At 44.1% G+C, this 21560-nt stretch overlaps 1 protein-coding gene across 5 annotated transcripts in view; it reads right to left on the bottom strand.

The window, feature by feature from the left end:
• Positions 1-14740: 14740 nt before the first annotated feature.
• Positions 14741-21560, bottom strand: part of LOC137644110 (PHD finger protein rhinoceros) — an 85636-nt gene continuing 78816 nt past the window's right edge. For 4 of the 5 annotated variants that reach the window (XR_011045133.1, XR_011045132.1, XM_068377073.1 and 1 more), the window contains one exon: positions 14741-19909. Coding sequence is in view for 2 of the 5 variants with exons in the window: in XM_068377074.1 (XP_068233175.1) it covers positions 19904-19909 (6 nt within the window). In the remaining 3 variants the exon portion in view is untranslated. The remainder of the gene's footprint in view (positions 19910-21560) is intronic. The other variant, XM_068377072.1, reaches the window with a different exon arrangement.

Raw genomic sequence — 21560 nt, 5'->3', positions numbered from 1 at the left:
CAACCTCTCATTTCGAGAGGCCTCTTCAGAGTAACCTCTTAGACACCCCTTAATCAGAGGGGCTTCTCAGGCACTTCCTCCTTCAGACTGGCCTCTCAGGCACCCACTTCTTTAGAGTAGACTTTTGGGCAAGCCCCTCTACAGAGGAGCTTCTTAGTCACCCTTCCTTCAGAAGAGTATCCACTTATTCAGAAGAGCCTTTCATGCATCCCCTTCAGAAAAGCCCCTCAGGTACCCCCTCATTCAGAAGAACCTCTAATGCACTCTCTCCTTCAAAAAAACCTCTAAGGAACCCCTTCCTTCAGAAGGGTGGCTAAGGTATCCCATACTCACAAAGGCCCCCCTGAGCACTCCCTCCTTCAGAAGGGTCGCTAAGTTATACCATCCACTTGAAGGGTCTCTCAGGCACCCCGCCCCCCTTCAGAAGGGCTACTAGGGTATCCCATCCTTCAGAAGGGCCTCTCAGGCCCTCCCTCGTGAAGGGCCGCTAAGGTATCCCATCCTCCAGAAGAGCCTCTCAGGTAACAGAAAGGCCAGTCACCACTTCCTTCAGTAGGGCCTCTCAGGTGCCACCTCATTCTAGTATCAGGCACCTTTTCCTCCAGAGTCATAGCAAACACTCCCTCCTTCAGAAGAGGATTTTGGGCACCATCTTCAAAAGAGCTTCCTAGACAAGTAGGGATCCTTATGCACCCTATCTTTTAGAAGGGCCTCTTGAGTACCTGCTTTTTCAGAAGGGCATCTTCTGAAAACCCTCGGGCACCCACTCCTTCAGAGGGCCTCTGGGGCAACCACTTCTTCAGAGGGGTCTCTTGGACAAACCCATGTTCAGAGGAGCCTCATGCATTCCCTTCTTCATTGTAGTCTCTCTAGGATTTTCAGTCACCCTCTCATTCAGAAAGGCCTCTCAGGCTCCTTCATTAAGGTTTCATTTTTTTTCACCTTCAGAAGGGCCTCTGGTACACTCTTCTTCAGAAGGGCCTCTGGTACACCCTTCTTCAGAAGGGCCTCTCTGGTACCCTCTCCTTTAGAAGAGCCTCTCAGGTACCCTCTCCTTTAGAAGTACCGGATAGGCACCTCCACCTTATAGAGGAACTTCCTGGTCAGACGAAGCCTTTCTGAATGCGGAGCCTGAAATGTACTTTGTGAAGAATAGCTACCTACAACAGCATAGCCTTACTCTATTGCCTAGGTGCTGTTCAGTCCAAAAGGACCAATCATATGGTACTAGTGCAATTTTACAAACAATAGTCACTGTTGCACCAGTCATGTTGTGGCAGACGCCATTGGTACCGGTCTGCGAGAAAACTCTAGCAGTTCAGAGGTGAACAGTTCTAGCTATTACCCCAAGCTCAAGATCACAAACCTACCATACAGGTACCAGTTGATGTGTGAGCCTTGTTGGCTCCGCTCCGTTATGGCACAAGGTAGTTTAAAAGATACTCATACAGTATTGGCTTATCGTATGGTGTTGGAGATCTGTTCAAGAAAAGGCTGTTATTTTTTACTAAAAAGCTCATGATATTCGGCCAAATTGTGTGTAATGCATTGCTAAAGACCAAACAACATACTGTACAAAATTGCTATCGGTTGCAGTTTGCTTACAATACAGCAATTTTGCAAGTTCTTTTCTAAAATCAAAGTAATTTTTCATGGTCATATCTCCAGAAAGGGAGGATCTAGGTTCCGTCATTGACATTTGCCCTTTTTTAAAATCAAGTCACTTTACATACTTCGATATTCTCTCTCAATCATGTAGAAGAATGGTTGACCAACCAGGACAATTCTAAGTTCTCTGATGAATGGCGGTGTTGTCAACAAAACTCACGATTGCTAAATGACTGGAGCATACCAGTTGATGGGGGAGGTTGTTTTGGTGTGAGGAAGTGGTGTGAATGATACCCCTATTGGCTTTTTGAATAGTGCTGAAGATCATTCTGGTAAGGACTGTTCACCTGCAATTGATGAAACAGTGTTGGTTGTGACACAAAAGCTCATGATCAGTATCCAATCACAGGTATTTGTTAATGCATGAGCTTCGTATTAGCGCTAATCTGTAGTGAAAGATATCCCTACCGGTCCTGTTGTACAGGCATTGTGCTTGAGAGCAATTCGAGTAAGACTGTTCCCCTGCAAGTGATGAAATATTGGTGGCTGTAACACCAGGCTCACAATCGCTAATTGACCACAAAGGTGCCGGTTGTTGGGAAAGTTCTGTATACATACCAGAGTACGCTGCAAGATATGGAACAATCCTTCATATCACAAAATAACATGAAATTTTAAACATTTAAACTTACCCGCTGGTTATATATAATAGCTTTATGCTTCTGTCCGGCAAAAATTCAAAACTCGCAGCAGTTGCATGGATATGTCAGGTATACACTAGCGCCACCACGGAGTTAGGTCGAACTATCCCTCCTAGTATCAGATTTTCTTCTGCCGCCATATTGGCTACATAGAAATGGAATTTTCTCGTGTTTAACCTGGATTTTAGCAGTACCTTGGTGATGTACTCTTGTTACGAGTTTGAGCATTCACTTATAAGGTTTTTGTTTTATATTTTATCGCTATGTTATAGCTTAAAAGGTAGGATTAAAAAATTTTCAACCTTTTATTAACTAATGAAAGCATATGGCGTTGAAGTAAACATCTCACCTCATCGATGACGTCACAGTCATTTGACGTGAAATGCGGAGCGTGATGTAAGCGATGAGGAAGGCGAGTTCGCGATCAAAGTTTTATACACCTGTGTCACTTAATGTTGATCCTAGTTGGACTATGCTGCTGGCATGAAGCAGTGGCTCTCATCCGTTATGCAGTCTTATCAGCCTGCTGTTCGCAAAGCGATGGTTCGTCATGATTCTTTTCAGGACGCTTTGTCACACAGGCGGCCTACCAGCAAGCTAATTTTGAACAGAGTGATAAGGCTTCTATTTCCTATTGAGTGTCTTCTCTTGATACCAGACATCAGACGGCCAAGCGTGTCATAGAGCGTTTACCTTCCAAGCGCGGCGACGATCGCTAGGCAGCTAAGCGCGACATTTGGCATCAAGCTGAACGTGACATCGGGCAACAAGCTCGTGACGTCGAACGTCAAACAAATCGTGACGTCCAACGTCAGTCACATACGGTTCAAGCTATGTCCAGAGGACAAAACTTCTCTATGGAGACTCGTAAGACTGCTTGCAGCAGTAAAAAAGGTCCTCTGGATTATCTATTTAGATCTCCAGGATGCTTACTTCTACTTCCTCATCCATCCGAACTTCAAGCTACCGGAAGGTTCTTGTATGGGAGGAAGTTGTCCAGTTTTAAGTTCTTTGTTTCGGGCTATGCACCACCCCTCAAATAGAGGGTGCGTCTGTTAGGACGTATCGTTGTGTCCTATCCTTAGACCTCTGGAAAGAAGTATTCTGGTTTCGGGCCTTAGGCTTCGGCCTCACTACCGCCCCTCTAGTCTTCACAAAGATCATAATGAATGTGGCAAGCATGCTCCACTCAAGAGGCATCAGAACCTCCTTGTACTTGGACGATTGGCTACTAAGAGCCCCCCTCACTCAATCGCTGTCCAAAGGATTTGCGTCTGACAATGAGTCTGTCAGAGGAGCTAGGACTAATGGTGAATTTAGAGAAGTCTCAATTGATCCCTTCCCAGAAGATCATTTATTTAGGGATGGAGATTCACAGTCTGACTTTTCAGGTTTTTCTATCACCTGCAAGAATTCAGCTAGCTCTCCTAAGGCTTTGTGCCTTTCTAAAGAAGGAGTTTTGTTAAGTGAGGGAATGGATGAGTCCTGGGAACCCTCTCTTCACTAGAGCAATTTGTATGTCTGGGGAAACTAAATTTACGACCCCTTCAGTTCCATCTCAGTTGCCATTGGAGCAAAGAGGACAGCCTCGACAAGGAGAGCATTCCTCTTACGGAACCAATAAAAGAGTGCCTTCGTTGGTGGAACAACATAAACAGGCTCCAGGAAGGTCTCTCTTTGGAACAAAGGAGCCCAGACCTTGTGTTGTTTTCCGACGCCTCGGACTCGGGGTGGGGAGCAACACTAGGAAATTCAGAGATTTCGGGTCTGTGGACAAAACAACAGCAGTCTCCACATCAATCAAAAGGAGCTGTTAGTAGTCCTGTTGGCTCTCAAGGGGTTCGAGAAGCTAGTACTGAACAAAGTAATACAAATCAATGCAGACAATACCACAGGTTTGGCCTACATAGCGAAACAAGGGGGAACGCATTTGAGGCCTCTTTACGAGATAGCAAAAACTCTTCTCGTTTGGGCACATCAAAGAAAGATATCCCTATTGACAAGATTCATTCAAGGGGAAAAGAATGTGAGGGCAGACAGCCTCAGCAGGAGGAGTCAAGTTCTCCCCACTGAGTGGACACTGCATCTAGATGTATGCAAGAAACTTTGGTGGATTTGGGGCCGCCCTCTCATAGATCTATTCGCAACTTCAAAAACCAGAAGACTAGAGAACTATTGCTCCCCAGTTCCGGATCTCGATGCGTCACACATAGACGCGTTCCTGATGGACTGGTCACACCTAGATGTGTACGCTTTCCCTCCATTCAAAGTGCTGTACAAAGTACTACAAAAGTTTCTGTCTCACGAGGGAACCAGATTGACGTTAATAGCCCCCTTCTGACCGTCAAGGGGTTGGTTCACAGAGGTAATGGAATGGATGGTAGATGTTACAAGAAGCTTGCTATTGAGAATAGATCTTCTCAGACAACCCTACTTGGCAAGAAACCATCTATACCTCCAAGCTCTACATCTGACTGCCTTCAGACTATCGAAAAACTCGCAAGTTCTAGAGGATTTTTGAAGGAAGCAGCCAAGGCTTTTGCTAGAGCAAGAAGAACTTCTACTTTCAGGGTGTACCAATCCAAGTGGAAAGCTTTTAGAGCATGGTGTAAAACTAACTCAGTTTCTTCATCCAATACCTCTATAGCTCAAATTGCCTTTCTTTTTAGAGCTTAGAAGGAGGCACAATTTCTCCTCCTCAACCATTAAAGGGTACAGGAGTATGTTAGCAGCGGTCTTCAGGCATAGAAATTTAGACCTCTCGAATAACAAGGACCTTCGGGATCTCCTTAGATCCTTTGAAACCTCTAAAAAGTCAACAGGATTCACCAGCCTGGAATTTAGACGTGGTTTTAAAATTTCTTATGAGTGACAGATTCGAACCTTTGAACTCTGCTTCTTTTAAAGATCTGACTTTAAAGACTTTATTTTTAGTAAGCTTAGGAACAGCTAAAAGGGTCAGTGAAGTTCATGCTTTTAGCAAAAACATTGGCTTTAGAAATGGCAAAGCTATATGCTCCCTGCAGCTTGAATTTCTAGCCAAGAACGAACGTCCTTCTCACCCATGACCAAAATCTTTCGAAATTGCTAACCTCTCTGATTTGGTGGGTGAGAAGCTGGAGAAAGTTCTTTGTCCTGTTAGAGCACTAAGGTTCTATTTAAACAGGACTAAAGGTTTAAGAGGCAATTCAGAAGCTCTTTGGTGTACAGTCAAAAAGCCTTTGTTCCGTAACCGAAATACAAACCACGCTATTTACATTGGGTTTACCTTTTAGCGCAGCTGAAATGACGAGCCAATAGTTTTAAAGAGGGTTAATTATCCCCGCGCTAGTTAGTGGGGAAGGGTAGCTTGCTATCCCTCCCCCCCTCACACACCGGTGACTTACTTCACTTCACTTTTGGCTCGGCGGTGATCAGACGTGTCTGTTCATCGTCCTCGTGACAGCCTTTAATTTTTCTGCTTTTTCTTTCTACAGCGTGTGTGTTGGTTGGAAGTTGACCTTCATTATTATTATTCTACAATGCGTACATGCCCTGGTGTTGCCGGTCGTCCTTGTGGGACTTTTATGTCGGACGTAACTACGGATCCTCACACCCTTTGCCCTCAATGTCGGGGCCGACGGTGTGACCAGGAGAACATGTGCCGTGAGTGCAGGGAGTGGTCTGCCTCCCAGTGGGAGAAGTTTGGCCGCCGGCGTAAGAAGAAGTCCAGGAGAGACCGTTCTCCTTCGGGGTTAGCCTTGAAGGAGGAAGGTTCTCGGGACTGCTTCCGCCGCCCAAACCTCCTCCGAAGCTCCCCCTCATCCGGCCCTTAAGGAGAGTCGGCTGAGTGGTAGCGCAGGCCCTAGTTCTGTTTCCCGACCTTGGGTGGGGGGAGAGGGCGTCACCTCCCATAGCGAGGCGGTTCCCCCTCCTCCTCCGGGGGAGGTTATTGATAATGCTTTAACTAATGAGGATCTTTTGCAGATTTGGTCGTCCCTGGGGCTTAAGGGCTTGCCCTCCAGGGTCGCCTTTATTGACCTTGTCTCGTTGGGGGCCGCTGTTAAGCAGTCGCCGGCGGTAGCAGAGGTAGACCCTCTGTCTATTGTCGACGTCGTGGTGACAGAGGCCTCTGACGTGGCTGGGCAATCCTCCGCAGGTGCTGTTGAGGATGTTGGTGCTGAGGGCTCTCCTCCCCCTTCCGTACATCCTTCGAAGGGGGAAGTGAGTCCTTTGGTCTCTGCTGCTGCTCAGCTTCCTTCTAAGGGAGGTGCTTTGACTGAGACTCCCCTTCGGAGGACCGATGGTCCCGATGATCTTCCTCGAGGCCGCCTCCGCCGTAAGGCTCACTGTCCGCTACGTCGCAAGGGCCTCCCTTCCCCTTACGAGGGGGTTAAGAGGCGCCTTTTTGGATCTTCTTCCTCCGAAGGGGACTCTCCTCGTCAGCCTCAACCCACAGCTCCGTCTCCCTTGGACCTCTCTGCAGACCGTTCACCAACTCCTGCCAGATCTTCGCCTTCTGGGGAACTCGTCACCCGACGGGCAACGGTCCCTTCGGGGCAAAGGGATCCTTCCCTTCCACGAGCAGTGCTAGCGCACAGGCGCTCTCCTGCTCATCAGCGCTCTCCTGATCGTCAGCACTCTCCTGCTCGTCGGCGCTCTCCTGCTCGCCAGCGTTCACCTGCTCGCCAGCGCGCACAGGCGATTTTAGTATCGCCTATTCACCAGCGTTCTCCCACGCGTCAACGATCGCCTACGCGCCAGCGTTCACCTGCTCGCCAGCGTTCAGCTGCTCGTCAGTGCGCACAGGTGATTTTAGTATCGCCTATTCACCAGCGTTCTACGCGTCAGCGATCCCCTGTTTCTCGGCGATCTCCGGACCGCCCGCGTGTGTTACAGCCTGCGCGCCAACGTTCGCCAACGCTGAAGGGACATGGTTCGCCAGCTACTAGGTCGCCATCGCGCGACCGCTCACCTGCGCATGCTGCTCGCTATCGCTCGCCAACGCGTCGCCATGCCACAACGCGCCATCGCCCACCTGCGCATCAGCGTTCACCAGCTCATCACCGATCGCCTGTTGATCCACAGCGGTCTTCCTCACCCACGCGGCAGCGCGTTTCCTCGCCATCGTGCCAACGCTTGCGTTCGCCGCCTCGGACACGCGCTCATTTACCTGCCCACCACCGCTCGCCCGCGCGACCGCTCGCCTGCGCGCCAGCGCGATCATCCACCTGCGCGCCCGCGCTCCCGCGCGACCATTCGTTCTCGCGCGACCATCGTTCGCGGCGAATTCCGCAGCCGGTGGTAGCAGCAGGAACGCGTGTTCCTAGACAACGCTCGGGATCGCCTCCACCCAAACACAGGTTGGGAGTGCAGGACAAGGATACTACTCAGGAGAGGTTAGTACATCATTCTTCCCCACCTTCTTTTCAGGCAGGTACTGTGGTGTCCACTCCAAAGGATCGCCCGATCCCTTTCCCTTTAGCGAGGATTTCGGACTCTGTGTCCTTGGAGCAACAGACTTGGTTTGGTCCTCTGGCGCGGGCGTTAGTGAGGGTTATGAAACCAGCACTCGCCGACCAGGGTAACAAACCAACGGCTGTCTCCTACGCTGAAGAGAAAGAGAGGAGTGGACTTCGTGGTGACTTCCTCCAGGGCAAAGTTGGTTCCCAAGAGGTCTGTCGCGAAGGCCCCTTCTCCTGCTCGAGTTCTTTCTCCTTCTCCCGTGGACGAGGCCTTTCCGTCCTCAGGTGAGTCCAGTGGGGCGGTAGTCTTCCCCTCGGCACCAAGGGGGGAGACTTCGCTCCATGGAGGAGAATCATCTCGTGAGGAAGGGGCCCCTCGAACCTCTTTGTTGGGATCCTGTATCCCTCCCAGGAGGGAATCTAAGGACTCCAAGACCGTCCCGAAATCCTCTTCGAGGATTCGCCAGGAACCCACGACTACCCGGGGGAATGTCCACGTTTCACCCCAGGAAGAGATCCCTGGGACAGGAGACTTAGCTGCCAGCCCGCAGGGAGGAGAACAGCAGGAATCCGAACATGCCTTCTGGTAGGTCCTAAGCCTGATAAGGCAACTTAACGGGCTTATGGATCCAGTCATCGCCCCCCGTGAAGGCAAAGACACGATCCTAGATGAAGTGTTTGACGTTCGGAAGGGCCCGAAATCCAGTGCAGCTCTGCCCTGGTCTCGGGGTCTGAAGAGTGCCAGAGCTAGGGGCAACGCTCAGCTCGCGCTTCTCGCCTCCTCCAGTTGTTCCACTGCCGGGAACAAGCTCATCCCTCCTCCTCGTTTTCAGCAGAGGAGGTATTTCGAGATTCTGGGTGAGCCCAACCTCGCTCTTCCTCTCCATCACTGTGGAGGAGCTGGCGAAGGGAGTTCCCCTTGAGAAGCTCTCTGCCCGGTAGGTGTCGTTCTCGGCGGCAGAGATTCTTAGCCACGAGAAGGTCGCTAAGTGTGCCATGCAGGCCACTTCGTGGCTGGACTTTTGGCTAGGATCTCTGGGCATCCTATTGCGATCGGAGGACTTGTCCAAGGAGACCAATAGGAAGGCCCTGGAGACCTTCTTGCTCTCGGGCACCCGCTCCGTCAAGTTTTTAGCGCACCAGGTTACCACCCTGTGGGCCAACTCTGTGTTGAAGCGTCGCGATGCTGTGTCCGAGAGATTCCATCCGAAGGTCCCCGCCGTGGATGTGTGTAGGCTCCGAGATGCTTCCCTTCTGGGGGAGAACCTGTTTGAGCCTCAGCACGGACTCCCTCCTCCATAGGGCCCTTACAACTCAGCCCTATAAGCCTCCAGCCCCGCCACAACAGCAGCAACAGCCTCGTAAGGCTCCAAAGCAGGCACCGGCAGTTAAGAAGGTGGTGTCTAAGCCCCAGCCCTTTCCAGCCAAGGTCAAGAGGGGCAGTAAGTTCTCCAGGGGAGGCAAGACTCCTAGGGGTGGCGGCCGCGGCCGCAAGCCCTAGGGGTGGCAGTCCCCCTGCGTGTCCACCTGTGGGGGGATGCCTCCAGCGTTGCGTCCGCAGGTGGCAGCAACATGGGGCCGATGCTTGGACGGTCTCAGTGATCGGCCAAGGCTATTGCGTCCCGTTCACAACATTTCAACCTCCCCTGACAGCGAATCCAGTGTCGTTGAGCTCCTATGCCTCGGGATCGGCAAAGGGGCTGGCCCTTCAGGCCGAAGTCGAGACCATGCTCGAGAAGGGTGCTCTCCAGGAGGTCGTTGACGGCTCTCCAGGCTTCCTCAGTCGACTCTTTCTTGTAAAGAAGGCTACTGGAGGCTGGAGACCCGTCATCGACCTCTCAGCTCTGAACGGGTTTGTCAAGCAAACCCGATTCAGCATGGAGACAGCAGACACGGTCAGACTTGCGGTGAGACCACAAGACTTCATGTGCACACTGGATCTAAAGGACGCGTACTTCCAGATCCCAATCCATCCGTCTTCCAGGAAGTACCTGAGATTTTGCCTAGACGACAAGATCTACCAGTTCAAGGTGCTGTGTTTCGGTCTCTCCACAGCTCCTCAGGTGTTCACCAGAGTGTTCACCCTGATTTCATCTTGGTCGCACAAGAACGGCATTCGTCTCCTTCGTTATCTAGACGATTGGCTGATCCTAGCAGACTCGGAGTCGACCCTTCTTCGGCACCGAGACAGGCTTCTGGATCTTTGCCAGGATCTGGGGATCGTGGTAAACCTCGAGAAGTCCTCTCTGCAGCCGTCCCAACGACTGGTTTATCTAGGCATGCTAATAGACACCAATCTCCACAAAGCCTTTCCATCAGACGACCGGATAGCAAGACTGAGGAGGGTGGCGGAACCCTTGCTCAGGCGAGAAGAACTCCCCGCCCAATCGTGGTTGCGTCTCTTAGGTCACCTATCCTCCCTGGCTCGTCTGGTTCCAAACAGCCGCCACAGGATGAGATCCCTTAAATGGCGGCTCAAGTCCCGGTGGAATCAAGGATCCGATTCCCCGGACATTCTGATACCAATGGGGTCTCTGGAACGGACGGACTTGCGGTGGTGGCTGGTCGACGAGAACCTGCGGAAGGAGTCCTCCCCCCGGAATTGACTCTGTTTTCGGACGCGTCAAAAGAAGGGTGGGGGGCGCACGTTCTGAACCAGAGGGCCTCAGGCCTTTGGTCAGAATCAGAAAAGTGCCTACACATCAACGTGCTAGAATTGAAGGCCGTCTTAATGGCTCTTCAGCAGTTCCAAGCGGTCCCTGGCGGGCCACTCCGTGGTGGTGATGAGCGACAACACCACGGTAGTTGCTTATATCAACAAGCAGGGAGGCACTTTTTCGCAGCAGCTATCCCATCTTGCAGTAGAGACTCTGAGGTGGACCGAAACCCACTCGATAACACTATCAGCTCGCTTCATTCCTGGCATGAGGAATGTGCTCGCCGACAGTCTGAGCAGGGCCTCGCAGATAGTGATTACCGAGTGGTCTTTGGATCCTCAGATAGCCAACAAAGTCCTGACTTTGTGGGGTTCCCCGACTGTGGACTTGTTCGCGACAGCTTTGAACTTCAAGCTGCCCCTGTACTGCTTCCCAGTCCCGGACCCCAAGGCACTCTGGCAAGATGCTTTCCAGCAACGGTGGGATAACATCGACGTGTACGCCTTCCCACCGTTCTGTCTGATGAGAAGGGTGCTCAATAGGACCAGACTATCGATCAACTGTTCGATGACTCTGGTAGCTCCGCTATGGCATCACGCGGAATTGTTTCCGGACCTTCTGCAGCTCCTGACGGAGCTCCCGAGGGAGCTTCCTCCACGACACGAGCTTCTCAGACAACCCCATTCCGGCGTCCCTCACAGGGCCGTAGCCTCGCTTCGGCTTCACGCCTGGAGACTATCCAGCGTCTCCTCGCGGAGAGAGGCTTTTCGCAACAGGTTGCGGAGAGAATGTCTCGGCACCTGCGAAGGTCCTCTGAGGGAGTCTACCAAGCAAAGTGGAGTGTCTTTTGTGGTTGGTGTCCTGGAAGGGGTATCTCTCCACTCGATGCCACTATTCCAGCAATAGCGGACTTCCTCGTTTATCTGTGGGAAGAAATGCGCCTTTCTGTCTCGGCAGTGAAAGGCTATCGCTCAGCCTTAAGCTTGGCCTTCAGACTGAAGGGCGTGGATATTTCTTCATCGCTAGAACTCTCTTTACTCATACGTAGCTATGAGCTTACCTGCCCCCAGTCGGAAGTGAGACCTCCTCCTTGGAACGTGGCTTGAGTCCTCAGGTCTCTTGAGAGACCTCCCTTCGAGCCATTACGCCAGGCCTCCGATCGCCACCTGTCTTGGAAGACGGCTTTCCTACTCGCTTTGGCTTCAGCCAAGCGGGTTAGTGAACTTCATGGTCTCTCGTACGACATCGCCCATTCAAGGGGATGGGGGGAGGTAACGTTCAGGTTCATCCCTGAGTTTGTTGCCAAGACTCAGAATCCTGGAGTGCCGGATCCTCGGTTCGACTCTTTCAGGATCCCGTGTCTCCGTTCTGTAACAAGCGACCCAGACCAGCTGCTACTATGTCCAGTGAGGTGTCTGAGGCACTACTTGAAGAGAATGACTGCAGTCCGTCCTTAAGTGCGAGCTTTGTTTGTTAGCGCAGGCAGGACTAAGAGGAGGGTCACCAGGAACACCATCTCAGCTTGGATTCAAAGGGTTATCCACCATGCCCTGAATTCTGACCCTCCTCCGTCACGTCGCCCTCGGGCCCACGATGTCAGGGGTATTGCTACATCCCTGGCCTTCAAGAGAAACTTCTCTGTGACGCAGGTACTTCAAGCTGGGGTCTGGAAGCGTCAAACGACCTTCACAGCCCACTACCTGCAAGACGTGACCCACAGGAGCCTCGATACGGTTTCTATCGGCCCTGTGGTGGCTGCACAACAGCTGGTCTAACCTCAGGCTCCTTTTTGGACAAGTAGCAGTAGGTTGAGGGCGTTGTTACCCGGTCTTAGTCTGCGTGAATGAAAGAGTATGTCTGACCCTTGCTTCTTTCTTCATTCTCCCCTCTCTTGGGGAAGCAGCATCCTGGTCCTCGCATAGCTGACCTCGACCTCTGCAGGTAACCCATGCTTCTTTGTGCTCCTAGTATTAAGCTTAATACTGTTGCGTCTCCCATACCCTGACGAGGTGGTATTGGGAACATCCTATCCTAGAATCCCTATCTGAAGGTCTCAAGGTCAACTTCATAGGACGAGTCACACTCTCCTCCACACACTGCTTATGTAGGCCACTCGTTCCTAGCGACGCCAGGAACTTGTGAGGTACAGGGGCTCCCTCTCTCTAGTGCTGCTCACTGAGGGATCGAGCCCCCGGGCAAGACGAAGTCAGTAAGGCTGGGGACTTTCCACCCTTCCTAAGGGGTAAGTCACCCAATGTAAATAGCGTGGTTTGTATTTCGGTTACGGAACAAATGACAAATTCGAAGATAATTTGTATTTTTCTTAACCATACAAACCTTAGCTATTTACACATATGTGACTGCCATCCCTGACCCCCAAGTCAAGTCCTACCTCTAAGTGAAGTGAAGCAAGTCACCGGTGTGTGTGTGTGTGTGGGGGGGGGGGGTTAGCAAGCTACCCTTCCCCTACACCCCGCTAACTAGCGCGGGGGTAATTAACCCTCGTGAAAACTATTGGCTCGTCATTTCAGCTGGGCTAAAAGGTAAACCCAATGTAAATAGCTAAGGTTTGTATGGTTAGGAAAAATACAAATTATCTTCAAATTTGTCATGTTTTTTCTTGTCTAAAAATGTCTTATTATTTTTCATAAGACTTTTTTGAATAAAGAAGCTCACACACACACTGTGGTGAGGCAGACCTTAAGCTCCTGAAAGTTAAGACTCATGAAGTTAGAGCTGTGGCAACTTCTGTGGCTTTTAAACAAAATCGTTCTCTGCAAAGTATGATGAATACAACGTTTTGGAGAAGTAAATCTGTATTTGCATCACTTTATTTAAAACGTGTCCGGACTCTTTATGAGGACTGCTACACTTTGGGTCCATTCGTAGCAGCGAATGCAGTAGTAGGTGAAGGATCTACCACTACATTCCCTTAATCTCTAGTACCCTTTTCCTCTCTTGGAACTTGTATATATTTTTATGATTGGAGGAAATTGTTAGACAATCTTCCGCAATCTTTGACTTAGTCAGGTAGTCATTTGTTCCTTGAGAGCGCCCAGATCAAGGGTATTAGTCGAGGTCCTGTCAGCATACAGGTTATTCACCGTTTGACAGCTCCTAGTTCTTCAGCCCCCTGGGTGGATCACTGGTTCTCAAAGGACAGCAGACTTATTAATGCAGAGAACCATTGAAGTCAGCTTCCTTAATAGGTACGAACCCTTAAGCTAAGTTTTGTTTTATAAACTTAAGTGAAATTCCATTAATGTTGCTGTCTCTGACCTCCCACCAAGGGTGTCAATCAGCTATTATATATAACCAGCGGGTAAGTTTAAATGTTTAAAAATTATATTTTCATAATAAAATAAATTTTTGAACATAGTTACCCTCTGGTTATATAACTTAAAATCCCCCCCTTCCTCCCCTCTAGAGACCTATGGGCATGGAAAATCTGATACTAGGAGGGATAGATCGACCTAACTCCGTGGTGGCACTAGTGTATACCTGACATATCTATGCGATTGCTGAGAGTTTTGAATTTCTGCCAGACAGAAGCATAAAGCTATTATATATAACCAGCGGGTAAGTATGTTCAAAAATTTTTTATTATGAAAATATAATTTTGGGTGAATACAGCTACAAGAGCTTCCCTCCACAGCAACGCAAACTGTTGAAGTTTTGATACAAGGGAAACACTGAGACACACTGATACTACACTAGGATCACCATCTGTGGAACACAGTCGGTACCAGGTGTGCCTTGGCTAATAATATTCACTCAAGGACATGCAGATAACAGGCAAAACTGTCTGAATCCCAAGACGACAGAGAAACTACTATGGAGTGAGAAGTTACTCTGCATTGTCTTCTGAAACTACCGTGGAGTGAGAAGAGTTACTCTGCATTGTCTTCTGAAACTACCGTGGAGTGAGAAGAGTTACTCTGCATTGTCTTCTGAAACTACCGTGGAGTGAGAAGAGTTACTCTGCATTGTCTTCTGAAACTACCATGAAGCGAGATGAGTTACACTGTATTGTCTTCCAGATCGGAAGTGATAACTCCCAAGGAAGGGGGGAAAGGCTGCTAACAGTCACCCCTTCACCAAGGTACACAACACATAGGTTTTGATAGTTTGTATCCTCATAGGAGCAAAACTTACTGCACCGGTGCTTACCTTCTTGTGCACTTTTAATTACAACCAAGAGCTCAGAAAAGCATGAACATCAAACACCGCGAATTTAAGGAAAGATTCAACACTCAGGAGTAAATGATAGGGAAACTAGTTGTCCTCTAATGACAAGTTTAGAGTGAAAAAATTAAACTATCAATGTTTGTTATAAAATTTTTATTCATTTTCCATAGAAATTTTAAAACATACTTTGAAGTAAAAAACATCTAAATCAAGAATCTAATTATTCATAAGTTTATTTACAATATTACATTGGCAGGAAAATAAATACAAAGTAGAAAATAGAATTAATAAAAGAGTATAAATCTGTTTGGTCGTAATGAGACTTTGAGGTAATAATCAATGTGAAATTAAGGACTGTACTTGAATTACAGGAAATATCTACCTGGCCATTAAAAGTTTTCAACATAAGAATGAACTTTCTTCGTTATTTTGGAAATAGCTGTACACAAAATCGGTTTTTTGGTTACTTGAACACAAAATCTAAACCAGTAAATATAATTTGTCTGAAACATGCTTTTGAGTTGCAACTCCATGTTATATGGCAATGATGTCAACCTTCATTAGAGTTAGGGTTCCCCTGCTGTATAGGACCAAAAAGGAAGTCCATAAAGTAAGTAATGTAAAAATATTAAATACTACTAGGTATACTGTACTTTATTAAGATTCTTGTTAAACTACCATTGCAATTTTAGTTGATAAAATTATTCTAACTAATAATTATTCTTTAGAATTATAGTATTAATAAAAATGAGTATTATTGCACATCAAATCAGAAATAATGATTCAGCCAAAATGTCTATGGGGATTTAGGTCATGGGGATTTAGGTCATGTAGATTATATATCAAATTTCTTGTCAAATTACTGTGACCAATTCAAAGATAAGTGTAACTCCATAGAATTGTGGAATTATTTCTGGTCTAAAAGAAGAAATTGTATGCATATAAGAAACCTTGACTAATTATCATTCTCAACATGGTTCAAGGTTGAAATGTGGTCCACAATCTTCTTCCTTTCTTCTAATATTGGATTTTAAGTTGCAATTAGAGCTTGTATGTTTTCTGAGTTTTTGAAAAGGGAAACTTGTAACTTTTTGAACCACAGATTGTCAACAGTTAAGAAACACATTTTTTCTAACAGTTTGCAATCTTTAAAGTAGAATTTTAAAGAGCCTACTTCATAGCCAGTTTACAAACAACTATTGGGATTTTACAAATGTTTTAATATTAAAATTTTCAATTTTTTACTCCTTTATAATCCTACAGCTTCTCTCTCAAAGCCTGTTTTATATCAATGTTTACCCTAAAACTAAAAATCTATCATTTTATTTCAATAGGTTTTGTCCTAAAGTACAGTATTGATGTACTCTGGTGATTAATGACAATAACCTTTGTTGTCTTGACATCACTAGTCAAAAAGAAAAATATATATGAAAAGGATCAATAGCCCTTGATTGTTTAAATGAAGTTTCCTTTATTAAAAAAGAAAATGCAGAAACTTAATATTATCTAAACTAGTTCTAGTCACTAAAACAGTCCTTAATTTGCACCAATCAATACAAACATACCATTGTTTGATCCAAACTATTAGTAAGCTATCTCTTGGAACAGACAATCTAGAAGACTTAGCAGAAGCCACTAATCTGTAAACCACTCTTTGTAAGCAATAAAGAAACACTAGAATCATCTTGCTGTTCGCAAACACTGAACTCTTTTAACGTAGCCTGAATCGTTGAGAAAGAAGGAAATTTGTAACAGGGAATCCACCTTCCATGGTAAAGGAGCTGGAACACGTGAGAAAAACACTTGGTTTTCCCTACCAAATCTAAATTCGAACACTTGAAAGATGCAGAAACCATTTTGCGGAGGAAATTAGTTAAGAATTTTTTCCCTTCTAAACCAATCTGGTAAGACGTTAACTTCGCTGGAATAAACAGAGGTAGAAGGATTAATCTCCTTAAATGCATTTAAGTTAATATCCACTTAAGAGATAGGGATTCTGACCTTAGTTACCCCCATTCATGAGTTTTAGGCATTTGATATGAAGACTTGATTGTCCTCTAGCCCATCTAATAAAAGTTAAGCAATCCAAAATAAGACAAAGATCCTGATGACCTGTAAAGATGTGTGCTAAAGGAGCCACTATAAAGGAGAGAATTTCAAGTATACTGTAATCCCTTTTTTATCAAATACAAGCATTTCTCAAGTCAATTAACTTAAAAAACCTTGTATTTAAATGTCTTTTGATCACAATGGGCTAAAAAGAATTAACTAGTCATTAACAATGTTATGAAATTCATTGTATTATAGATCACAGATCATTTTGAGGGTTAAAAGGTTTCAACACTAAACGAGAAACTTTTCTTTGCACTTCGAGCTAGAAAAAAAAAATGTAAATAAATTAAATGGGAAAACTGTGGAATAAAAGTCACGAAAACCATCAAGAGACAAGTTAGAAGAACAAACAGCATCAGAACTTGAGACCGCAAGTAACTTATTTGGATACATGATAGAAATGTTTCCTTAATGATTAAATACCTCATCAGAGATAAGCTCTTCCTCCATATTACCTTCAAGTAACAAGAGATAACGAGGCTCATGTAGAGGAGATTGACTCCATCAGTTCTATGCACCACCAGAACCATTACTGAATGGTGTACTAGAACCTCTTGGTAAAACTTAAGTTAACCTAGGATTTGAAAAGGCAAGTTAGAGCTAGAATAGTTTTTTTTCCTTGCAGACTCTGTGTCTTCTTGAATTAAACAAATGAAGCAATTGGTCAAAATCTTAGCATATAATAGCTGGAGAGGGCATTATCATTCTCCACCTCACCCTAATCAACTAGCCTACTCTCCCTGAAACTAAATGTTTCTCTGGCAAAAGACACACAGAATGGGGATCTTTATCTCCTCAAATAAATCTCATGGGAATTACTAATAAATCCTAAATTGGTCATCTTTTCTTAACATTAATAACCTAAATCACAAAAACCACACAATCTAGAGGGGGTATGCATCGATACTGTCCAACTCAAGGTCAACGAGGAGACTAAGGGACTGCGGCATACCCAATCCGAGGTTATTGTCATTAAACTCCAAATTATTTCAATACTGTACTATAGGCCTAAGCCTATTGAAAGAAAATTTAAAATTTTAGTTTTAGGGTATACGTTGATATAAAACCCAGCTTGGAGAGAGAAGAATTATGGACATCAAGGGAGTTGCCTAAGATCAATATACACAGTACTCCTGAGTCTTTCAATATCAGAACCAACAATTTTGCACACCTTGACCAAGAGTTTCACCTAGACTGACCTTGACAGTTCTTGAAATTCAATGGGTAAGGAGGCATGCTATCTAACCATGTAACTTGATAATAGTTCTGTCAGGATACCACTTTTAGGGAAAACTGGAGCTGGAAACAGGCATGAAATCCCTTAATTAAATAATTCCAGATATGGAACTATTTTATAATCAGAAAAATTTCAAGTTGAAAGAAAATCCCAAGTACAGTTTTCAAGATCTTGACATATTGCCATGTATATCACCATTCAGGTATAAAAATCACACTCCACTGATAAACGTGACTTCCAAACAATAATTTAATGGCATACAGAAACTTAGTTCAAAAGTCATAATTATTACCTCTGGTAAGATTGAAAATATAATGTACCCGAAACATTTTCATTAAATAACAGGCAAATTTGCTTACTATGCTGTTAAACTAACAATAAACTTACCATAAATTATGTACTATTATACACATGCAAGTGAGCATTAACTTGTGTAACTTTATCTAAGCTACATGGATAGGAAAAAATAATTGAACCATTTTTAAACGTCAAATCACAGAACTGTGATTACAGCAACATTCTGCAAAAAAATTTTATTTTGCAGTTGGATTCAATGAATTATTACATTACTTAATATTGAATACTGTAGTACATGGAGTTTCCTAATCTTGGGAAAACTTTTAACTCCTTGCTTTCCAATTATTGCACTTTTTATGATAAGAATACCAATTCTCTGAAAGAAATAACATGGTAACTTCATACCTATTAAATCACTGAACATGTATACAGTTTACATCAATACGTATATTCAAACTTTAACATTTCTAATCCCTTTGGTGTGTTAAAAGCAACAAGAACCACTTTAAAGCAAGCACTAATGACGACAAGTTACTTGTTAGCTAGCATAAGCTATTCATGAGTGATCTCTCTCACATTAAAGTTCGTTTTTTAATTGATCACACTGACTAAAGTCTGGGAAAAGGTGCATTTTAAGAGTATAATTTTTGCTGTGTGAAGGTTTTCCAGTATACATTTGAAAAACATCAGCTTATAGCTTTAAATGGTCTTGTTTCGTGGCATCAGATCTAACCTCACCATCCTTATTGAGGATCAGATATTAAGCAAGTCTGAAATGAGAATATCATTACAGTATATACTTTATATGACAATTTTCCAAGTTTCTCAAGCTTCCATGTAATTTATATCCAATGGAATTTCAATTTAAAATAGAAAAAATAATTGACTTGAATACGTAAGATGATCCCAAAATTAAATATTTAACCAAATATTCTTAGACTTACTTTGTGCTATGGATATTGACAAAAATTTCAATCAACCATTTCCTTGTGGCCTCAAAATCCTTTAAAAATAACTTCCACCAAAATAAAGTACAGTATAAAAAATAAACCTACTTTCTCAAAAATATATGAAATTACTTTTAGCTCCTAACACTTTAATTCCTCCCTTCTTAGGGTCCTGTACAGAAAGAAAGGAATTTAATTTTTGCCATCCTTTTCCATTTACAGTATAATGTATCACCTAAACAATAACTTTCAGAGTGCATCCACTGTTCAATACCACTGAAAATGCCATTTTGTAATTACATTATAAAAAATGATCAAACAAATGTGCACCTGAACATGAAGTCACAAATCAAACTTATGTTTCAAAAAATTTTTGGAATATACAAGCGAAACTTTCAATTTCCTATACAAAACACTGTATTCTAGTAAATTCAGGAGACTTCAACATGGCATTTAAATTATTATACAGTACATGTACTGAACTGCGTACATAAAGAGAGAGAGAGAAAGAGAGAGGAGATTTTATTTAGATTAGTACACTTAAAGGAACACTTTCACTTACATCTCATATAATTGCAATACCATATAAATAAATTGCACCTTAAATTGTTCCTCCTGAAGTTCTCTATGCATTCTATTAAAGAATAATACAGAAGGATCCCACAACCATTTCGAAAAGTTCACGAGCAGTAGGGCAAGAAACTTCATAGGTCTACGTCTGAAAAAGAGAAGAGTAAAATTCTCAGGGTCTTTTGACTACTTTCATAAACAAATCTGATCAGGTTAAACTACATGGTTATGATAATGCAATACTACAGTGTTTGCTAGATCACAGAAACTTCTCGGAGTTCCTTTAAAAATTTTATTTTACCTTCTATCACATTAGGATCAAAGTATTATTAATGAGCAGTTACACGAAATAAAATAAACTTTTTTTTTTCTTTTTTCTCAGTGTCCCAACGTATCAACTTTGGTTCCAGATGGTACACAAGTGGGCCAATTAAGTTTTCTACCAAATTTATTAAAAATATAACATTTTGATTTCCGTACACCTTATGTACATAACTTATTTTTATAATTAATTCACATTTATTGTAGAAAAAAATTATGAGAAATGCTTAGATTCTTAGGGGTGGGTATATAGTAAATAAACTTACTTTTCACCATCTGATGGGCTTCTTGGCTACAGATTAATCATACTCGCTATATATATTGTACTGTAATAAATTTTTGCATTAAGTATTTATGATAAAAATTTAATTTTGATAAAAAATTTTAATTTTATACTCACCTGATGTTGATATTGCTTCTCCTCCAGAAGTTTGGTTTATCAATGTTTACCCCAAAATTTTATAAAAATTTCTCCATTTTTTCCCTTCAAAAGATACGTGCCTAAGTAACGTCGTAATATAATCTAGCAATTAATGGCAAGTAGCACACTAAGAGTTTCCAATCCTAAAGTTTTGAAGTAAGAAATATTCTCTTGACATCACAAGTCAGTGGGAAGCTGGTGGGATGTTTGTGAACATCAGAAGAGTATAGATATAAAACTACAAATCCTTATTAGAATTCTGTTTATTTCTATCATCATCCTCCTGATTTTCATAATACTGACTCCCACACACTGATAAAGGTGGGATGCTAGTGAAGGAAAGAGATAGCGGAAAAAAAAATTGAAATGTATAACTAATTAAACCTAGACTCAATGGATCTAAAATTTATATGGAATCATCTTTAAACAGTTTGAAACTTTAGAGCTCCAGATTCTTTTTCTAATATTTGAAATATCAAAAAAGAAATGTATAACTATTAATAGCAAGAAAATAAAAGGCCACAGCAGCAACCGTTTACAGGACCTAGAGCCAATATTCTTGATAAGAAAGTCAGCATTTTTCAAGATCATGCCCATCTTACATCAAACTGATACGGTATTGAACTCTTTCAAATTCTTTCCAAAGAAACTTTCTGCAAAAATTAAGAGATATAGGTTTACTCCTAATATCTAGAACATAAATTTTCAAGGCTAATATAGGATTTGAATCTAAACTTGGCGAGTTCTTGATCCCAACCCTTTAACAAGAAAAGACACTCCTTTTGGACAGAGGATGAATTGACATTCGAATCTCACAGTCCATTAGTTTAGTCAAAATATACTGAATGTCTACATCTCCTACTGAACAAGGACCACTATTGTAATTTTAGACTAAATACTTAAAGTTTCTAATGGGAAGTAAAATAAAAATTTTAACCGACTCGGACATAAAACACTATCTCTGAATGAAAGAAAAAGAAAGACAATCAACTGAGGCTTCCAAAACCCATCTTAAAAGATAATGCTTGCAGATTATCATGTAATTAGCTGTAAAATT

This window comes from Palaemon carinicauda, chromosome 7 (genome assembly GCF_036898095.1).
Source record: "Palaemon carinicauda isolate YSFRI2023 chromosome 7, ASM3689809v2, whole genome shotgun sequence".
NCBI classification, from domain to species: Eukaryota; Metazoa; Arthropoda; class Malacostraca; order Decapoda; family Palaemonidae; genus Palaemon; species Palaemon carinicauda.
This window is presented reverse-complemented; position numbering and strand designations above follow the sequence as displayed.